Source organism: Myxocyprinus asiaticus, chromosome 29, assembly GCF_019703515.2.
Source record: "Myxocyprinus asiaticus isolate MX2 ecotype Aquarium Trade chromosome 29, UBuf_Myxa_2, whole genome shotgun sequence".
Taxonomy (NCBI): Eukaryota; Metazoa; Chordata; class Actinopteri; order Cypriniformes; family Catostomidae; genus Myxocyprinus; species Myxocyprinus asiaticus.
Window position 1 is genome coordinate 15,102,716 of NC_059372.1, and position 20,237 is coordinate 15,122,952.

General features: G+C 38.5%; 1 protein-coding gene across 3 annotated transcripts in view; it reads right to left on the reverse strand.

Moving 5' to 3' along the window:
• The window catches only part of pan2 (poly(A) specific ribonuclease subunit PAN2), a 35,936-nt gene that overhangs the window by 9,061 nt on the left and 6,638 nt on the right, over positions 1-20,237 (reverse strand). For all 3 annotated transcript variants that reach the window (XM_051662739.1, XM_051662738.1, XM_051662740.1), the window contains 16 exons: positions 19,145-19,415; positions 14,225-14,570; positions 13,514-13,610; positions 12,929-13,048; positions 12,405-12,524; positions 6,070-6,198; positions 5,758-5,957; positions 5,065-5,213; positions 4,807-4,913; positions 4,357-4,455; positions 3,971-4,053; positions 3,496-3,637; positions 2,792-2,929; positions 1,831-1,890; positions 1,607-1,697; positions 1,249-1,406 (listed from right to left, as the gene is read on the reverse strand). In XM_051662739.1, coding sequence (XP_051518699.1) covers positions 1,249-1,406; positions 1,607-1,697; positions 1,831-1,890; positions 2,792-2,929; positions 3,496-3,637; positions 3,971-4,053; positions 4,357-4,455; positions 4,807-4,913; positions 5,065-5,213; positions 5,758-5,957; positions 6,070-6,198; positions 12,405-12,524; positions 12,929-13,048; positions 13,514-13,610; positions 14,225-14,570; positions 19,145-19,415 — 2,310 coding nt within the window. The remainder of the gene's footprint in view (positions 1-1,248; positions 1,407-1,606; positions 1,698-1,830; positions 1,891-2,791; positions 2,930-3,495; positions 3,638-3,970; positions 4,054-4,356; positions 4,456-4,806; positions 4,914-5,064; positions 5,214-5,757; positions 5,958-6,069; positions 6,199-12,404; positions 12,525-12,928; positions 13,049-13,513; positions 13,611-14,224; positions 14,571-19,144; positions 19,416-20,237) is intronic.

A 20,237-nucleotide genomic window follows, 5' to 3' on the forward strand; every position in this document is an offset into this window, starting at 1 on the left:
TCTGTGAAACCAGGGTGGTGATACATGCACATCATAGCTGAACTATATGACTGAAATCAAGAGTGAGACGTTTGGCTGGACAGTCAAAAAAAATTCGTTTGAAACCATTTTCTCAGTTTTAGTGTTGGTGTAGCTGCAATCTTTTGGCTTTGTTGGGCAGTATGGTTTTACAAATATCAACTAAAATCTATTTGATTTCTCAAAACTGTCCCAATACAGGTATACTGGTCCGATACCACGCTCATGTACTTGTACTCGTGCTCGTAAAAATGCTCAGATTCCAAAAACCAATACCATCTGACGTACGAATGTCATTCCGCAAACATTCAGCCCACAAATTAAAATCATGTTATGTCCTAGTGAGATTATTAAACCGCAAAGGCTGTGATTTAATGAGATAAATATCTAGTCTGCATGTGCTGCATGCTTCAAATGTAAGTGTTTGTGAATGTGTGGAGCCGTTGCTGGGCTGACAAAGACAACACTGCTCATACCTTTTAGAGATCCTTGACTCAAACACGGAAAACACCATCATGAGCATTGCACGCTCTGTTTGTAGCAGATGGCAGCAGGCCGAGCGCTAATTTTCTTTTTAGCACGAAGCACATACAGACTACATATTTCATTAAATAGCAACCTTTTGAGGTTTAATAATCACTTTATTCACGTAGTCACGTAGCAAGCGTCTTTTCTGTATTGAGAAGATACAGTCATAGCAACACAGAAACACTTCAAAATAAAAGCTCTGCCAAAATAAAAACTCAATATAAAGGGAAAAACGTACAAATGAAATAGATCACTACTGTATAGTTATGTACTATTAACTGTAATACTACTACTAATAATAACAAAAAATCAATAGTAATTGTATATTTAATCAAAATCTCACATCTGTTATGCTCTGTTTTGCAGCACTTTATTTGACAAAAATAATACAATATTATGTTGAAAATTAATTGTTATATTTTCATTTGATTAAAGTTTTAATAAATGCATTTATTTAAGCACCATTTTGATGATAAAATTGAAATAAACTGTTGATATGGAATTCAGAAAAAATTATTTTAAAAACAGGTATCGGACTCACCATCGAGTACCAAAAAAAAGTATCGTGCTCATTCTCAAAAAAAGGTATGGGGCATCCCTACTTAAAAACCAAAGGTTTCTGACATTCTCACTCAGAAATGGCATTTATAAATTGTCTTTAAATGACAACACACACTATCATTGACTTTATTTCACACTGACCTGGTTGAGCGTAACAAACTCAGCGTCCAGTCCCACGAGGTCTCCAGCCTGGGGCATCTCGCTCACCATGAGGGGTATGAAGGTGGCGTGACTCTTCCTCTGTTTCCGTGCCAATGAGGCCTCAGTCAGCAGAACGCTGGCCTCAATAGGGTTTTTAACTATATGGAGATGAAGAGGCAAGAATAATTAAAACAGACACAAAAGAAAACACTTACAAAATAAATGCTACATAAGAAACAAAACATATAAATGTAGAAAAATGTTCATAACCATAATCAAATTTAAGAAAACCCCCTAATTTTTATGAGAAGTGACAAATGTTTAAGGAGACTAAGGATGCATTTAAAGTGTTACGTACTGCGCAGGTCATACTTGGCGTGGTAGTTTCTCTTGATGTAGTAAAGTACAGCTGGAACCTTCCAGTTCACATCAAACTGAGCTGATTCTGCCTAATAAAAGTACATCCATGAAAAGAATCAGTGTCTTATTTGACTGCACTGAGAATAAATATCTTATGTAATACATTTTATTTTGAGGTGTTTAATTATTAGTGGATATTTGGCTGATGTTCTGTATTATTACCTTGTCAATAGGCTCAATCAGAAAATCATTGAAAAGATACCACTGCTGATGTGTTACTCCCTGAAAGCAAGACACAGAAAAGACAGTTTGTTCGTCATGTCTAACGGTGTCCAACTCAGATCAAATGTCTAGAAGGTGCTTGAGATTAAGTATTTCTCACACAGCCTTACTAATATTTCCTTTAGAGGAAATTATGAAAAACAACACAATAAATACATATTCTCTAGAAATGCATGTAGTTTAACATGGGTAAATGTCTATATTATAATATAAGAAACAACCCAGCGTCTCATTTAGAGGGATAGTTCACCCAAAAATGAAAAATCTATTTTAAATTTCTGACCCTCATGCCAACCCAAATGTGTATGACTTTCTTTTTTCTGCAGAACACAAACAAGGAATTCTGAAGGTCCAAAAAGCAGGTAAAGGCAGAATAAAAGTAATCCATAAGACTCCAGTGGTTAAATCCATGGCTTCTAAAGCTATATGATGATTGCGTGGGTGAGAAACAGATCAATACAAGTCCTTTTTTACTGTAAGTTCTCCTTCCTGCCCAGTAGGTGGGCAATATGCACAGATGTGAATGTGAATCGAATGTTGAAAAGAATATTGAAAATGAAAGTTGAGATTTATAGTAAAAAAGGACTTAAATATTGATCTGTTTCTCACTCACACCTATCATATCGCTTCAGAAGACATGGATTTAACCACTGGAGTAAAAATATGGATTACTTTTATGATGCCATTTATATGCTTTTTGGAGATTCAAAGTTCTGGCCACCATTCACTTGCATTGTATGGAACTACAGAGCTGAGTTATTTTTCTTAAAATCTTCACATCCGGACACATCTGGGATGGCATGAGGGTGAGTAAATGATGAGAGAATTTTCATTTTTGGATGAACTATCCCTTTAAGTCATTAAAAGATGCTCAAGAACTTTGGAAAACTAAATTACTAACCTCTTTCCTCTGGTGGTAGGTCTCGCCCACTTTGATATGTGCCACCAGGTTTCCTCCAGACCGAGCATCCTGGATATGCGACACAGTGACAACCAGGTCATAGACAGATGCCCCCTCAGCCTCTTCACTTTCAGTCAGCTAAGAGGAAAAAAAAATTATTAGTCAATTTAAATAACCTCTTATGTCAGCTCCCCCATGCAATCTGCCTATTCCATTTAATAATTCCCAGTGTGGGTGCCTGGGTAGCTCAACGAGTATTGACGCTGACTACCACCCCTGGGGTCGCGAGTTCAAATCCAGGGTATGCTGATTGACTCCAGCCAGGTCTCCTAAGCAACCAAATTGGCCCGGCTGCTAGAGAGGGTAGAGGCACATGGGGTAACCACCTCGTGGTCACGATTAGTGGTTCTCGCTCTCAATGGGGTGTGTGGTAAGTTGTGCATGGATCGCGGAGAGTTTTATGAGCCTCCACGTGCAGAGTCTCCACGGTGTCATGCACAACGAGCCACGTGATAAGATGTGCAGATTGACGGTCTCAGAAGCGGAGGCAACTGAGACTTGTCCTCCGCCACCCGGATTGAGGTGAGTAACCGCGCCACCACGAGGACCTACTAAGTAGTGGGAATTGGGCATTCCAAATTGAAAAAAAAAAGAAAAAAAAAAAAGATAATTCCCAGTGTGGTTAAATGAGTGTATTGCCTCACCTCCTCTTCCTCAGGCAGGCTGCTGACCTCCAGGCCCTGAGTCTTACTAATGCACATCTTCAGACTTAGAGGGATCCACACATGCCTCATGTCCTCTGCTTGCGTGTCAAAGGTCAAGCCCTCTACATTGCACAGTTCCTCCCTGAACAAAGCAAACATCTGTGGCTATATACAGACAGAGATCTATATAATATACTATATCTAACATTAAATCCAACAGGAATGAATGAAAATTTAAAAACACTTCTAAAACACTGCATTTAAAATGTTTCTAATGCTGCTGATGTTTCTTTCTTTCTTTTTTGGCCTTTTGAAATGAAGGGGGATGACAATAGGATTTAGAAAATGATGAACCAGACTCAAACTCATGTTGCCCACATGAGCACCACAGCTCAACATGTCCAAACCACTAGCTTCGACATGGTGCTGATTTTAATACCATAATCTGGCTGACAGATTTCTCCAGTACACTTACTCTAAACACCATTCTGTAGGAAGAGGCTCTTTTGGTTTGGGGGGCTCAGCTGCCTCTTTCTTCAGAGCACTGTTGAACGCATACTGTAAACAGAAGGAGGATTCATCTCAGAGAACATAAAGCCAAGACAACTCAATGTGCCTAAGGGGTTATACAGCAATTACACAGAGATCAGCTGAATGAACTGGTTGTTTCACCACTTAAATATCTCTGTCACACAACCTGACACATAAACATGACATAATGGCATCTTCATCTAATGACAGCATTATAATATAAATACCTCAAAAACATGCAAAAAACTGTAAGGGCAGATTTATGACTGCATGGAATGAATGCATGACTATATATTCTGGCAATAAAAAGGAAGTGTTTATAGGTCTGACCTCAGTCTGTGCTTTCCAAAACTCTGCTTCCTTAGCACTGTTCACCTCACAGTTAATCACCAGAACATCAGGCAGACAGCGAATGTTCCGGGTCTGCACCTACAAAGAAGCCATAGTTATGTCTGTGAAATTATTGAAATTCTGATCACAAAATCTACACACAGTTTCCTCTAAATTCTTAGGTATTGTCTAGACAATCTTTCAGAAAGAACACTGTGCCCATTGGTCAATTATTGCAATATGATCAATTTAAAAGTTTCCTGCTGTTATACATCACATACACATAAAAACTGTGGTTGGTCATTTTGAATGTCAGTAAGACAGCCCCTTCCTGTCTATGTGTGTGTGATTCTTGACCAGAATAAATTGTAAAAGAAAAGAGGACTAGTCTAGAGAAAGACTAGAGCTATGCAAGACTAGGGAAAGAGAAAGAGGTACAGACAGACTTACTGTTGGCTGGTATTTCTCACAGTTGTCACACCAGGCCTGCGTGCTCTGTTCCAGACAAATGCTCTTCTTCAGGATCTCTGCAAAGTCATACTCCTCTATCGTCTTATCTGTCCAAATTAAACCAACCCAAATTAAACCAAATCAATACCACTCTTAGAAATGGAAAATCAAAAAATCTCCATATGACTTTTGAAAACTCTAGTAAATCTTTATGTAGTGGAATAATGTGTGAATAATGTGCGATTTGGCGGTTCTGACCGAGAGAGCTCTGTTCAGGGTAGTGCATAGTGAACAGCAGAGTCAAAGAGGAGCGAACCGTCTCCTTCCCACAGCGACATAAACTGCTGTTTTCCACTTCACAGCCAAACAAACGGCCAATCACAGACTCCCCTGAGGAACCCAGAGCACTGACATGGATGGAAAACACGTACACACAAATAAAGAAGAATACACAATGAAACATACAGGTACACACACAGCAAATTAGAGGTGGCAGCTGAAATATTGTCAAGGTATACACAAATCACAGAGTGAAATATCGATTATTATCTACATTTTTCAGCACTGATCCACCAACAATTTTCTATCGAAATGCATCAAAAACAAAAGTTGAATTTTAAAACTTAAAGGGTGAAGTGTGTCATTTAAATGATAAACATAGCCCAGATTAATATGCAGAGATCTGTGTAAACTATTTCTAGGCTGACATCCTGGAGAATGTAAACTTAGTGACACTTACAAAAAATTGATCAATTTGTTTGAGCAAAAAGATCCAACATGTCAACTTCCTGCTTAACAATTTGAGTTTAGGGCATGACTACTTGTATGATTAAACAAAGGCAGATTATAAGGGTGGGGCTTATGGGGCAGAGTGTTTTGGAAACCGGTTATTATTTTTGCAATTGCGTCTGGTACCACTCATGTTGCAAAAATGATACACAACGTCCACACCTGCTGCTCACTCCTCTGTATGCCTGCGGTCCTTCCTGCTCCAGTGTCTCCTGATGTAGCTGCGCAAGTATGAAACGGTTCCAGCACTGGATGAGACGGCCTAGCCGGGCTTTACCTGTCTGCTCATCTGAGTCAGCCAGGATCAAACCCAGCGCTGATGCCTCTGGGATTGTACGGAAAGCCCTGAGAAAATTACTGGCCTGTGAAGGTAACAAACAAATGATGTCAGTGTTTATACGCTATGCAGCTCTGAATTCTATTTGGATGAGAATCTGCAGTTTTGTATTGATGCAGTATTGATGTCATGTGTACCTGGCAGGGGTCTCCTCTACTCAGATCCAGCATGTGAAAGAGAAAGCCCAGTTCACATGCCAGACAGAATTCCTTCTGACACAAGTGATTCTGTACCAGACACCTGATTGGCTCCAGGAAATACAGCACCTGCCATGGCACACACAGAGTTAACTATTAATAAAATTCCAGAAAGCTGAAAAAAAAAAAAAAAGCAGATTGATTAGGTAAACGTCCAATTACATAATTAATAAAATATAATATAAATTTATATGATTAATATAGACAATATAATATATCCATTGGAATTTGAGCATGAAAGGTGGATATGTCTTACCAACATATTATTATTATTAGGGATGGAATATATTAAAACTTTTTAACCAATTAAATGCACAATTTTCTGTGATTAATAGCAGTTAATCATGGTACATGGCACATTAAAATAAACATTAAAATACAGTCATAAATATATTTACTTTATACTTTGTCTCAAAGAACTTGCAAGAAATTGGTAAGTCATCATTTATTTTAATTACATAAATATGTACAAATTGAATGCTAAAGTTTAATTTGCTGAAGTTTAAAATCTCATTACTATTATTTTGTCTGGCTGCAGTTCAGTGTCTAACGCGCACATGCTGGGTCTCTCTTGTGCGGTTCATTTTTGACACTGGTTCAGATGAGTTAGCGATTTAAAGAGATTTGGCAGCTTGTCTCCATTCTCCATACAGTAAATCCGCTGCAGTGTTTATTATGCCCGGGACATGCTTTGAGTGTTATAAATAAGCATGCACTGCTCCGCACAATCAGTTTCTGTGCTAGCATGTACCTCTTGGAAATTTATATATGCCAATTTTAGGCACAGAAATAAAAAAAAAATAAATAAAAAAAACAGATACAGCATTAATTGCACTAATTTTAACGTGTTAAACAGTCAAGTATTAATTAAAGAAATGAACGTGTTAAATTTCCCATCCCTAATTTTTATATAATATTACTGGTTATTTCATTTACTGTATATATATATATATATATATATATATATACACACACACACACACACCAATCAGCCACAACATTAAAACCACCTTCCTAATATTGGTGCCAGATGAGCTGGTTTGAGTATTTCTGTAACTGCTGATCTCCTGGGACAACAGTCTCTAGCGTTTACTCAGAATGGTGCCAAAAACAAGAAACACCCAGTGAGCGGCAGTTCTGTGGACAGAAATGCCTTGTTGATGAGAGAGGTCAACAGAGAATGGCCAGACTGGTTTGAACTGACAAAGTCTACGGTAACTCAGATAATCACTCTGTACAATTGTGGTGAGAAGAATATCATCTCAGAATAGCATTATGAGATGCAGGTTGGCACTGTTTTGGCAGCACGAGGGGGACCTACACAATATTAGGCAGGTGGTTTTAATGTTGTGGCTGATCGGTGTATATATATATACAAACACTGGCGGCCAAAAGTTTGGAATAATGTACAGATTTTGCTGTTTCGGAAGGAAATTGCCACTTTGGTGAATTAAAGTACCGTTCAACTGATCACAAAGTATAGTCAGGACATTACTGATGTAAAAAACAGCACCATCATTATTTGAAAAAAGTCATTTTTGATCAAATCTAGACAGGCTGCTGACTACTACCCCTGGAGTCACGAGTTCGAATTCAGAGCGTGCTGAATGACTCCAGCCAGGTCTTCTAAGCAACCAAATTGGCCCGGTTGCCAGGGAGGGTAGAGTCACATGGGGTAACCGCCTCGTGGTCGCTATAATGTGGTTCTCGCTCTCGGTGGGGCGCGTGGTGAGTTGTGCATGGATACCGAGGAGAATAGCGCAAAGCCACCACACGCGCTATGTCTCCACGGTAACTCGCTCAACAAGCCATGTGATAAGATGCGCGGATTTACGTTCTCAGACGCGGAGGCAACTGAGATTCGTCCTCCGCCACCCGGATTGAGACGAGTCACTACGCCACCACGAGGACTTAGAGCGCATTGGGAATTGGGCATTCCAAATTGGGAAGAAAAGGGGAGATGAAACAAAAAAAATCTAGACAGGCCCCATTTCCAGCAGCAATCACTCCAACACCTTATCCTTGAGTAATCATGTTAAATTGCTAATCTGGTACTAGAAAAATCACTTGCCATTATATCAAACACAGTTGAAAGCTATTTGGTTTGTTAAATGAAGCTTAACATTGTCTTTGTTTGTTTTTGAGTCGCCATAATATTGCAATAGACTGGCATGTCTTAAGGTCAACATTAGGTCAAAAATGGCAAAAAAGAAATTGCTTTCTCTAGAAACTCGTCAGTCAATCACTGTTTTGAGGAATGAAGGCTATACAATGCTTGAAATTGCCAAAAAACTGAAGATTTCATACAAAGGTGTACACTACAGTCTTCAAAGACAAAGGACAACTGGCTCTAACAAGGACAGAAAGAGATGTGGAAGGTCAGATGTACAACTAAACAAGAGGATAAGTACATCAGAGTCTCTAGTTTGAGAAATAGACGCCTCACATGTCCTCAGCTGACAGCTTCATTGAATTCTACCCACTCAACACCAGTTTCATGTACAACAGTAAAGAGAAGACTCAATGGTGCAGGCCTTATGGGAAGAATTGCAAAGAAAAAGCCACTTTTGAAACAGAAAAACAAAAAGAAAAGGTTAGAGTGGGCAAAGAAACACAGATATTGGACAACAGATAATTGGAAAAGAGTGTTATGGATCTTAACCCCTTTGAGATTTTGTGGGATCAGCTAGACTGTAAGGTGTGTGAGAAGTGCCGACAAGACAGCCACATCTATGACAAGTGCTACAGGAAGCGTTGGGTGAAATGTCACCTGAGTATCTGGACAAACTGACAGCTAGAATGCCAAGGATCTGCAAAGCTGTCATTGCTGCATGTGGAGGATTTTTTGATGAGAAATCTTTGAAGTAGTTTAAGAAGTTCTGAACATTTTTTCAAATTGTAAAAGTAATTTTTCACGTTATTAATGTCCTGACTATACATTGTGATCAGTTAAATGCCACTTTGGTGAATAAAAGTACCAATTTCTTTCCATAAGAGCAAAATCTGTACATTATCCAAACTTTTGGCAGGCAATGTGTATATATATATATATATATATATATATATATATATATATATATATATATATATATATATACACACACACACACACACACACACACATACATATATAGTATATACGTCATTTTTACAACAATTGTTTACAGACAGATTGTTTCACTTTTAGTTAGATCACAATTCTAGTGTGTCAGAAGTTTACATACACTAAGTTAACTGTGCCTTTAAGCAACTTCAATTCAAAATTCAAGAAAACTATGTCAACCCTTCAGACAATTAGCCAATTAGCTTCTTATAGGCTAATTGGAGTCAACTGAATGTGTAACTGTGGATGTATTTTAAGGCTTACCTTCAAACTCAGTGCCTCTTTGCTTGATATCATGAAAAAATAAATAAATAAATAAATCAGCCAAGACCTCAGAAAAAAAAAAAATGTGGACCTCCACAAGTCTGGTTCATACTTGGGAGCAATTTCCAAACGCCTGAAGGTACCACGTTCATCTATACAAACAATATTACGCAAGTATAAACACCATGGGACCACGCAGCCATCATACCGCTCAAGGAGGAGACGCATTCTATCTACTAGAGATGAATGTAGTTTGGTGCAAAAAGTCAAAATCAATCCCTGAACAACAACAAAGGACCTTTTGAAGATGCTGGAGGAAACAGGTAGACAACTATCTATATCCACATTAAAACCAGTTCTATGCTCGATATAACCTGAAAGGCTGCTCAGCAAGGAAGAAGCCAGTGCTCCAAAACCGCCTTAAAAAAGCCAGATTACAGTTTGCAAGTGCACATGGGGACAAAGATCTTACTTTCTGGAGAAATGTCCTCTGGTCTGATGAAACAAAAATTGAACTGTTTGGCCATAATGACCATCATTATGTCTGGAGGAAAAAGGGTGAGGCTTGCAAGCTGAAGAACACCATCCCAACCGTGAAGCATGGGGGTGGCAGCATCATGTTGTGGGGGTGCTTTGCTGCAGGAGGGACTGGTGCACTTCACAAAATAGATGGCATCATGAGGAAGGATAATTATGTGGATATATTAAAGCAGCATCTCAAGACATTAACCAGGAAGTTGAAGTTCGGTCGCAAATGGGTCTTCCAAATGGACAATGACCCCAAGCCTACCTCCAAAGTTGTGGCACAATGGCTTAAGGACAACAAAGTCAAGGTATTGGAGTGGCCATCACAAAGCTCTGACCTCAATACGATAGAACATTTGTGGGCAGAACTGAAAAAGCATGTGCGAGCAAGGAGGCCTACAAACCTGACACAATTACACCAGTTCTGTCTGGAGGAATGGGCCAAAATTCCAGCAACTTATTGTGAGAAGCTTGTGGAAGGCTACCCAAAACATTTGACCCAAGTTAAACAATTTAATGGCAATGCTACCAAATACTAACAAAGTGTAAGTAAACTTCTGGCCCACTGGGAATGTGATGAAAGAAATAAAAGCTGAAATAATTAATTCTCTCTACTATTATTCTGACATTTCACATTCTTAAAATAAAGTAGTGATCCTAACTGACCTAAGACAGGGAATGTTTTCTATGATTAAATGTCAGGAATTGTGAAAAACTGAGTTTAAATGTATTTGGCTAATGTGTATGTAAACTTCTGACTTCAACTGTACATACATATATACATATATATATATATATATATAGACACACACATACGCACACACACACACACACACACACACACACAGTTGTGGCCAGAAATATTGGCACTCTTTGTAAATATGAGCAAAGAAGGCTGTGAAAAACAATCTGCATTGTTTATCCTTTTGATCTTTCATTCAAAAAATTCACAGAAATCTAACCTTTAATTCAAGTAAAACAACTGAAAGAGGGGAAATATCTCATTAAAAAAATATTTTTCTCCAAAACACATTGGCCACAATTATTGCCACCCCTAGAAATTCTTATGAGTAAAATATATGTGAAGTATATTCCCATTCCCATTTTACCTTTTTTAGTGCACCTGGGTGACTAGGAACATGAAATTGTTCAGCTATGACTTCCTGTTTCACATGGGTATAAATATGAGGTAACACACAGGCCAAATTCCCTTAATCACCAATCACAGTGGGTTAGACTAAAGAATATAGTTCTGGTGTGTGGCAAAAAGTTGTTGAGCTTCACAAAATGGGAACTGGCTATAAGAAAATAGCCAAAGCATTGAAAATGACCATTTCAACCATCAGGGCAATAATTAACAAGTTCAAATCAACTAGAGATGTTACGAATCGGCCTGGAAGAGGAAGCATGTCTATATTGTCTCCACACACAGTGAGGAGTTTAGTTTAAGTGGCCAAAGAATTTCCAAGGATCACAGCTGGAGAATTGCAGAAATGAGTTGGGTCTTGGGGTCAGAAAGTCTAAAAAAATATATCAGACATCACCTACATCACAAGTTGTTTGGGAGGGTTTCAAGAAAAAAGCCTCTGCTCTCATCCAACAACAAACTCAAGCATTTTCAGTTTGCCAGACACTACTGAACTTCAAATGCGACCGGGTTCTATTGTCAGATGAAAAAAAAAAAAAAAAAAAAGAGCTTTTTGGCAGCAAACACCAGAGATGGCTTTGGCACACAGAGATGGAAAAGCCCTGGTTGGATCTTCCAGCAGGACAATGATCCAAAACAAACATCAAAATCAACGCAAAAATGGTACAATGACCACAAAATCAAGGTTCTGCCATGGCCATCTTAGTCCCATGACATGAACCCCATAGAAAATTTGTGGGGTGAACTTAAGAGGAGAGTCCACCAACATGGACCTCTGAATTTGAAGGATCTGAAGAGATTCTGTATGGAGGAATGGTCTCAGATCCCTTGCCAGGTGTTCTCCAACCTTATTAGGCATTATAAGAGAAGACTCACAGCTGTTATCTTGGCAAAGGGAGGTTGCAAAAAGTATTGAATAAAAGGGTGCCAATAATTATGGCCAATGCGTTTTGGGGAAAAATATTTATTTAATAATGAGGTTTTTCCCATTTCAATTGTTTTTCTTCAATTAAAAGGTTAGATTTTTGTGATTTATTTTTTAATGAAAGATCAAAAGGACAAACAATGCAGATTTGTTTTCCACAGCCTTCTTTTTTCATATTTACCATGGATGCCCATACTTTTTGGCCAGAACTGTATATTCCACTCAGTTTTTAAGTCAACAGAGGAGATTTTAGGAAATTAGCTCTAGTATAATAATGTAATATAGCACATAATGTGTATGTATATTTTCACCTGGATCATGCAGTTACAGTAGGCGTTAGGTATGTGAGGCTCCAGACCAGCAAACAGAGTCCTGTTATAGTGCTTAAAGTCAAAGTCTTCCAGTCCCAATTTGGAGTATTTAATGGTAACCTGACAGAAGTATAAACCACATAATCAGAAGGGTCTAATCCTAAAGTTTCACATGTATATAACAACAGTGGGAATCACTGTGAATCCTAAAAGATATTATCACAATCCTTGGGCCAAGATTTGACATTTTGACAAAACTTTAATTGTGACACATATGAGCAATAAATGCTTTTCTATTTAAGTGCAGTATTGTCCTATATTATAGCTTTTAAATCCCCCTCTAGTTTTTAATTAAAAAGCTAGTTCTGTAATGGCTCTTAAATCAAAATACCAACATCTCATCTAAAAAACGTCATGGGGCACTCCAAAATGTGTAATAGACAACAGAGCAAAAACAGTACATGATTATTTGAATAGAACACCAAAAGATCATTGGATAATATGGAACAATGGCTCATCACTACCTTTCTGTATTTCTTTGGAACCATGCAAAGATGTGGCTCCTCATCTCGACCGATGGGAGACTCCGGAACTTGATTATAGCTGTCATATTCAAGCTCTATGTCTTTTATCTTATAAGGAACCTGAGAACAAACAGACAAGACATTTCCCGGTTAGACAGCATTAATCTTTCATTACTACTTTGTAATGACTGACACGCTGTCACATAACATACCAGAAACACCGGCTTAGCTGCATGACTGTAAAATATGACTTCCACTCTCACAGCGCATGGACAATCTCAATTTAGATTACTCTTTTAAATAACTCATTAATTATTTAGAAACCATGTTTGCTTCTCATAAAACCTGATAAAACCTGTTTTTCTCAATACAATGTTTGAATATGAACTGGTTTTATGATTCAGCCATTACTAAACAAAATAAAAGGGTAGAATTATTATATCAATATTTCTGCTGTGATAAATATATTTATCAATAAATATAATTAGTGCCTAAAAACTGTGGCCTTTTCCCCACACATACAAGATCTTTAATATGAGCTAGACATAACAGTCATGTTTTTATTTGAAAAGAACACAGGTTGACCTGGTTTCTTGGACGGGTTCTAGGATTGGGGGCATATCCAATAAATCCCACAGTTTTCATCGTCCTAAGAATCTCTGGATCTACAGGAGGAGCTCGCCTGGAAAGAACAAATTTACAAATCAAATAACATGTACCGGTAATTCGCAGAGGTATTTGGTTTTAAAATCGGTTGATATAAAATTCCAAAATGGGAAAGTGTGTGAAAACCAAACATTTTTGCCAAAAATCTCAAAATATTTGATCAATCTGACACAATAGGTCCAGGTCTTTTGGCTTTGTACTGCAGGGGACAGTATTACAGTGAAACACTTAGATTCATCCATTCAAATAAGCACAGAGGAAAATTTCCCAAACATGCCCCAAGCCCTTGCAGCCCTACATCAAGTACACACTTTGGTGATGTTATTTTGCATAGACTATTTGGTAGTAGTTCACTGTTAAGTTTGGTGTGGGCTTCGCACAAGTGCACACACAAATTGATTTTCCGTGGACTTCACGGAAATGCACAAGGCCACATGAAGTGTGCCATTTGCAACAGGGCCATAAACATCATTTTCATTAAATTACTCATTTTCTTTACGTAATCAAGCACAATCTGTTTAATGACAGCAACCTGGTATCATTAAATCACTGAAACCTCAGACAGTTCTATTTCAAGGCAAGTCTATGACACCACATCCATCACACAGGGGAAATGGGCCTCAGTCATACCTGGGGCTGGGCATAATTAGGGACGTGGGCCAATCAGAGAGCAGGGGTTCGGTACTAGTGAGAGGCATGGGCAGAAGAGACAGAGGCATCAGCTCGTGGTTCCAATCCAGCTGGGGCAGTGAGTCCACCAGGCAGGGCAGGACTAACTCAGTATCTCTGGAGTAACTGTTAAAGGACACCTCTGGAGCACTGGACCACAGGTGCACACAGCCACCAGAGTCCCCGAAAGAGAGTGCTTGTTTGCTGGAGGACACATCAAAGCTCATCAGCAGCTGCCCTACTGTGTTCACGTGGAAGATGTCAGCTACACTGGCCAGGCCTGTGGGCTCGCAGAACTGACACTGACCTACAGGAAGACACATACACACAAACATTTCAGAGACTCCATGGTGCTGCAGATAATTTAACCCTTAAACACATTCCTCGGGTCTTTAGTGATCCGAGACCTCATTCCACCCCCTGTACCTCATCCATTTTTTGAAGTTGTGCCCACACCTCTTTAGTATTCCTCAATCTCTCTCTCTCATAAAAATAGTGTGATACACACACACAAAAAAAGCCAAAATTGCATAGAGACACACACACACACACACACACACACACACACACACACAATTATAATGGTTTAAGTACCAAAAATTTATAGGGTCATTAGAGACCTTAGGTATGTAAAAGTGACTGTTTTTTGCACTTCCATACATTTATATTTTTATGATAATTTCATATCTATACAAGTTTACTATCACAGGATATATATTTCTTTGTTTATTACAAGATGAATGAGTACTATATTCATACAAATAAATACTATATCACATTGTTCTGTGGAACAATGAATTAACAACAATGATGTTATTTCTTACTCAAGGTGGCGCTGTTGTTTCAGTGATTGACTTGATTTATATTTAAAATTGCTATTTGATGAAGAGTAGTAAACCATAAGTACAACACATGATCAGTATGATATGCAGGGCTTGACATTAACACCCGCTCACCCACCAATGAGGGCAGAAATCGGCATTACCCTTACTAGCCACTTTAGCGGGTGGCCACAGCCGAATCAAACTTAATTGTATTCATCCCATGTTCAGTGCCTTATAAGCATTAAATATGCCTTTCATAACTTACTCGCTTCTGTGCTGGCCGAATGAAGTGTGCTTTCGTGCGAATCGCCAAAGTGCACATCAGTGTGCTCCAGAGATAGAGCCAGAGCTCTAGGACAGCACAGAGCAAAACTTGTGTGATTCAGTCGAGCTTTACTCGATATCGCGGCGGCCGGCTGACCACAAAACTTATGTGACCCATTTGAATCCTACTGAGTATCTTGTAGTTTAACGTGCTATATTGAGGAAGGTTATACTTGCTTGTTTTGAAGATTGGGGGGGTTACCTCACCCCCATCCCCCCTGGAATCTACACCCCTGATTACAAGGTTTATAAAATACATCTCACAATCCAAACTAAAATGTTTTACTGAAGTAACACTAACTGGTAACTGGTATAGACACATATTAAATTGATTAGGGTGAATATATAAGATTACATTTTTATTATTAATAATTATTCTGTCAACATTCACTCACCTTTATCTTGATCCAAACCCATAGGAATTTCTTTCTTCCATGATTGGAAAAAAGATTCATGGGTTTTCTATTTATGGACAAAGTTGCAATGAAAGTGAATGGGGACTGAGTTTAATCTACCTGCTTATAGCCTTATAATAACAAAGTCACTGTTAAAAAAAAAATGGAAGAACAATGATAAATTTTCATATAGGCAAGTATAATTTAGAATGGTAAAGGGGGTTAAAATCTGGACTTCCATGGACAAATGATTGACAGTTTTCCTCCTGTTCTAACTGGCAATGTTTGCCTTCAGATGTTCTAAGAGATGACTTAAACCATTAGGCTTGTGTCATGCTGAACTCGTATCATTCTTGTTCAAATAAAATGACCAAAACAAATGCATGCTGTTACAGTCTACATTTAGTTTTATCACTTTTTGTGGGGTGGAGGATTTTAGTTAGTGAAAATGCTGAGGGCTAGTGACTTTGGAATACCACTAGCCACAGTGGCCGGTGAGCAAAAAAGTTAATGTCAAGCCCTGATGATCTGACTATTGTCATTTGGGTGAACTACTCAAATTATGTAAGTTGTGCCTGTATTTATACAAATAAGTGCTTGAGAAAATACTTGTGTGTAGCTTATGCGTTTTTTAGGTGTAGATTATGTGTAGCTCAATATGTTTTGACAGCCAGTTGCGTCTCAGGAAATTTCAGTGCGAAAGTAATGAATCCTGTTCTAGATTTGTCCTGATTTGTTGCATTTTATCTTTGATATATAACAAATAAAACATCAAAATCTATCAAATATATTTTATTCTACTATTTCCTAATTGTTTTGAAAATATTTTGAAAATGTGACTATCTGGGCATTTTGTAGATCCATTTGTGATAGATATAAGTGCCAGGTCTCTAAAGACCCGAATAAGTCAGAGTGTTTGATGAAATTCCCATCCATTTAAAGGGTTAAAAGCAACAAAGCTCCAAAATGCTCATACACTGACATCTGTTTAACCTCTGTGCGAGCTTTAAAGACAACACTGAATACAAATTGACATTATTATCTCTTCATTTAGATAAGAGTTAGATAAGAAACAGCAAATGCCGTTTCATAATGAGTGTTCATAATGAGAGTAAGGTGGCACTTTTGAAATTTGAATGCTAAAAACTTTTAACAAATGGAGACATAACATAAGCAGGCAGAAGTCGCACCCTGCCAACAGGTTACCATGCACATCACAATCAGACAAGCTGCAAGAAAAAAGGGTCAAATTCGTGCTCCATTTTAGGAAGTGTTTTTGAAAATGAAAGATCACTGACAATTATCTAAATTAAGACATTAAAGACTACTTTATGTATACAGTCTCATAAAAACCATTTGATCAAAAGGGTCATGTTTAAAGGGATAGTTCACCCAACAATGAAAACTCTCCCATCATTTACGCACCCTCGTGCCATCTCAGATGTGTATGACTTTCTTCAGCTGAACACAAACAAAGATTTTTAGAAGAATATCTCAGCTCTGTAGGTCATGGTGAATGGGTGCCAACATTTTGAAAAAATAACAAGTTATCCATATGACTCCAGTGGTTACATCTATATGTTCAGAAGCGACATGATAAGTGTAGGTGAGAATGGGGGCCTGGGAAACTCAGTGGTAAAAGTCGCTGGCTACCAACTCTGGAGTTCACTAGTCCAAATACCAGGGCGTGCTGAGTGACTCCAGCCAGGTCTCCTAAGCATCCAAACTGGCCTGTTTGCTAGGGAGGGTAGAGTCACATGGGGTAACCTCCTCGTGATCGCTATAATGTGGTTCGTTCTCAGTGGGGCGTGTGATGAGTTGAGCGTGGATGCCGCAGTGGATGGCGTGAAGCCTCCACACACGCTATGTCTCCGTGGCAACGCGCTCAACAAGCCACATGATAAGATACGCGGGTTGACGGTCTCAGATGCGGAGGCAGCTGGGATTCGTCCTCCGCCACCCAGATTGAGGCGAATCACTACGCGACCACGAGGACTTAAAAGCACATTGGGAACTGGGCATTCCAAAAAGGGTAAAGACCCCCCCCCCCCCAAAAAAAAAGTGTAGGTGAGAAACAGATCAATATTTAAGTCCATTTTTACTATAAATTCTCCTCCCTGCCCAGTAGGTGGCGATATGCACGAAGAATGCGAATTGCAAAAAAACTAAAGAAGAATGTGAAAGTGGTCATTGATTTTAAAAAAGGACTTCTTAATATATTGATCTATTTCTCATCCACACCTATCATATCACTTCTGAAGATATGGATTTAACCACTGGAGTCGTATGGATTACTTTTATGGTGCCTTTATGTGCTTTTGAACCTTAAAATATTGGTGCCCATTCACTTGCATTGTGCGAACCTCTCCTAAAAATCTTCATTTGTTTTCAGCAGAAGAAAGAAAGTCATACACATTTGGGATGGCATGAGGGTGAGTAAATGATGAGAGAATTTTCATTTTTGGGTGAACTATCCCTTTAAATCCTTGAAATGCTGAAGAACTGTAACCAATGGAGACATAACATTAGCTGGCTTCATCAGCACATTTTAAAAAGAAAATTAAAAAATAATATGAAACGTGAGGCTGGGTTAGAATGAAAATGATAGACTAAAGAGGACCACTACAAAATGACAAAAAACTAGTTTCAGTTGAAAAGAAAAATCCCCTAACACTTCTGTATAAGAACAGGAACAGTTGACAATTGGGATGTAGCAAGCACACTTGTTCCACTTCATTGGAGGATCCAAGAACCAGTAATTATCACATATAGTAAGATGTCAATGTTAGAGCATAAAAACATACAACCAGTGCAAGGCTGATATATCTGTGATATTAACTGACAGATATTTGACCATTTTAAGATTTTCGGCATGGTCAGAAACGGTGCCCAATTGGCACAGTTTTAGCATAAGCAACTAGCAACAGTTAAGTCAATGAACAAAACATTTTCAATTTTTTTTTTTTTTTGTGAATTGATGAAACTGTGTGCAAAGTGTTCATTTAAATTAAGGAGCTTTGTGTACATCTTATTTATCCTTAAATTGTATCATTTCCCTTAACCCTAATCAGCATTGTACCGGGAATCATCCACTATGCATGCAGTGATATCGGGATCAGGCTTTAAAGACAAATTCCTTGTATGTGTAAGCATACTTGGCAATAAAGCTCATTCCGATTCTGATTCTAAAAAACCCATATTGGTCGACAATACTTAATGTATTTTACATAATGTATTTTACATTATAAGTTACATTAATTTTCTGTTTTTGGTGATAATAGTAATGTACCAGCACTACTACCATCAATAAAACACACAAACACATGTGTATTTCATACCTGTTTGTGAAATGATAGCCAGGCGTGAGGTGTATGTCGGGATGAAGCGGAGGAAAAGGGGGTCCACATGGACCTGCAGTGGGGTGATGGCTCTCATCATGCGGAGGTCATACACCATAAGAAACCGGTCACATGACAGTCCATTTAGGCCACGACTCGAGAAGCCACACGCTGCCAACAAGTTACCGTGTACGTCAAAATCAGACAGGCTGCCGGAGAAAGCGTCAAACTCGTACTCCATTTTAAATGTGCGGAGATCACGCAGTGACACCTAGAAAGTGTTTTTAAAAAGGAAAGATCACTAAAAAGAGAATAATCTAAAGATTACTTTATGTATACATTATCTAAAAGACCATTTAATCTAAAGGCTTATTTTTAAATGCTTGATTTTTATTTATTTTTTGTAGGCGAATATACACTCACGGAGCACTTTATTAGGAAAACCTGTACACCTATTTTATTCATACAATGATCTAAACAGCCAATCATGTTGCAGCAGTACAATGCATAAAATCATGCAGATACAGGTCAGGAGCTTCAGTTAATGTTCACGTCAACCATCAGAATGGAGAAAAAAGTGTGATCTCAGTGATTTTGACCATGGCATGATTTTTGGTGCCATTTTTGGTTTAAATATTTCTGTTCCTGGGATTTTCACACACAACAGTCCCTAGAGTTTACTCAGAATAGTGCTAAAAACCAAAAACATCCAGTGAGCAGCAGTTCTGTGGATGGAAACGCCTTGTTGATGAGAGAGGTTAACGGAGAACGCCCAAGACCGGTTCGAGCTGACAGAAAGGCTATGGTAACTTGGATAACCACTCTGTACAATTGTAGCGAGCAGAATTTGGTGCCAACAGCATGAATCCATGGACCCAACCTGCCTTGTGTCAACAGTCCAGGGTAGCGTTTCCAAAAAGCCTTGTAAACCTAAGTAAGTCGTAGAAACCATTGGTGCCAATGGTCTCTTTAATCAACTTTGGGCCCAATTAATACCAGTCAATCATCACCTGAATGCCACAGCCTATTTGAGTATTGTTGCTGACCATGTACATCCCTTCATGGCCACAATTTACCTATCTTCCAATAACTA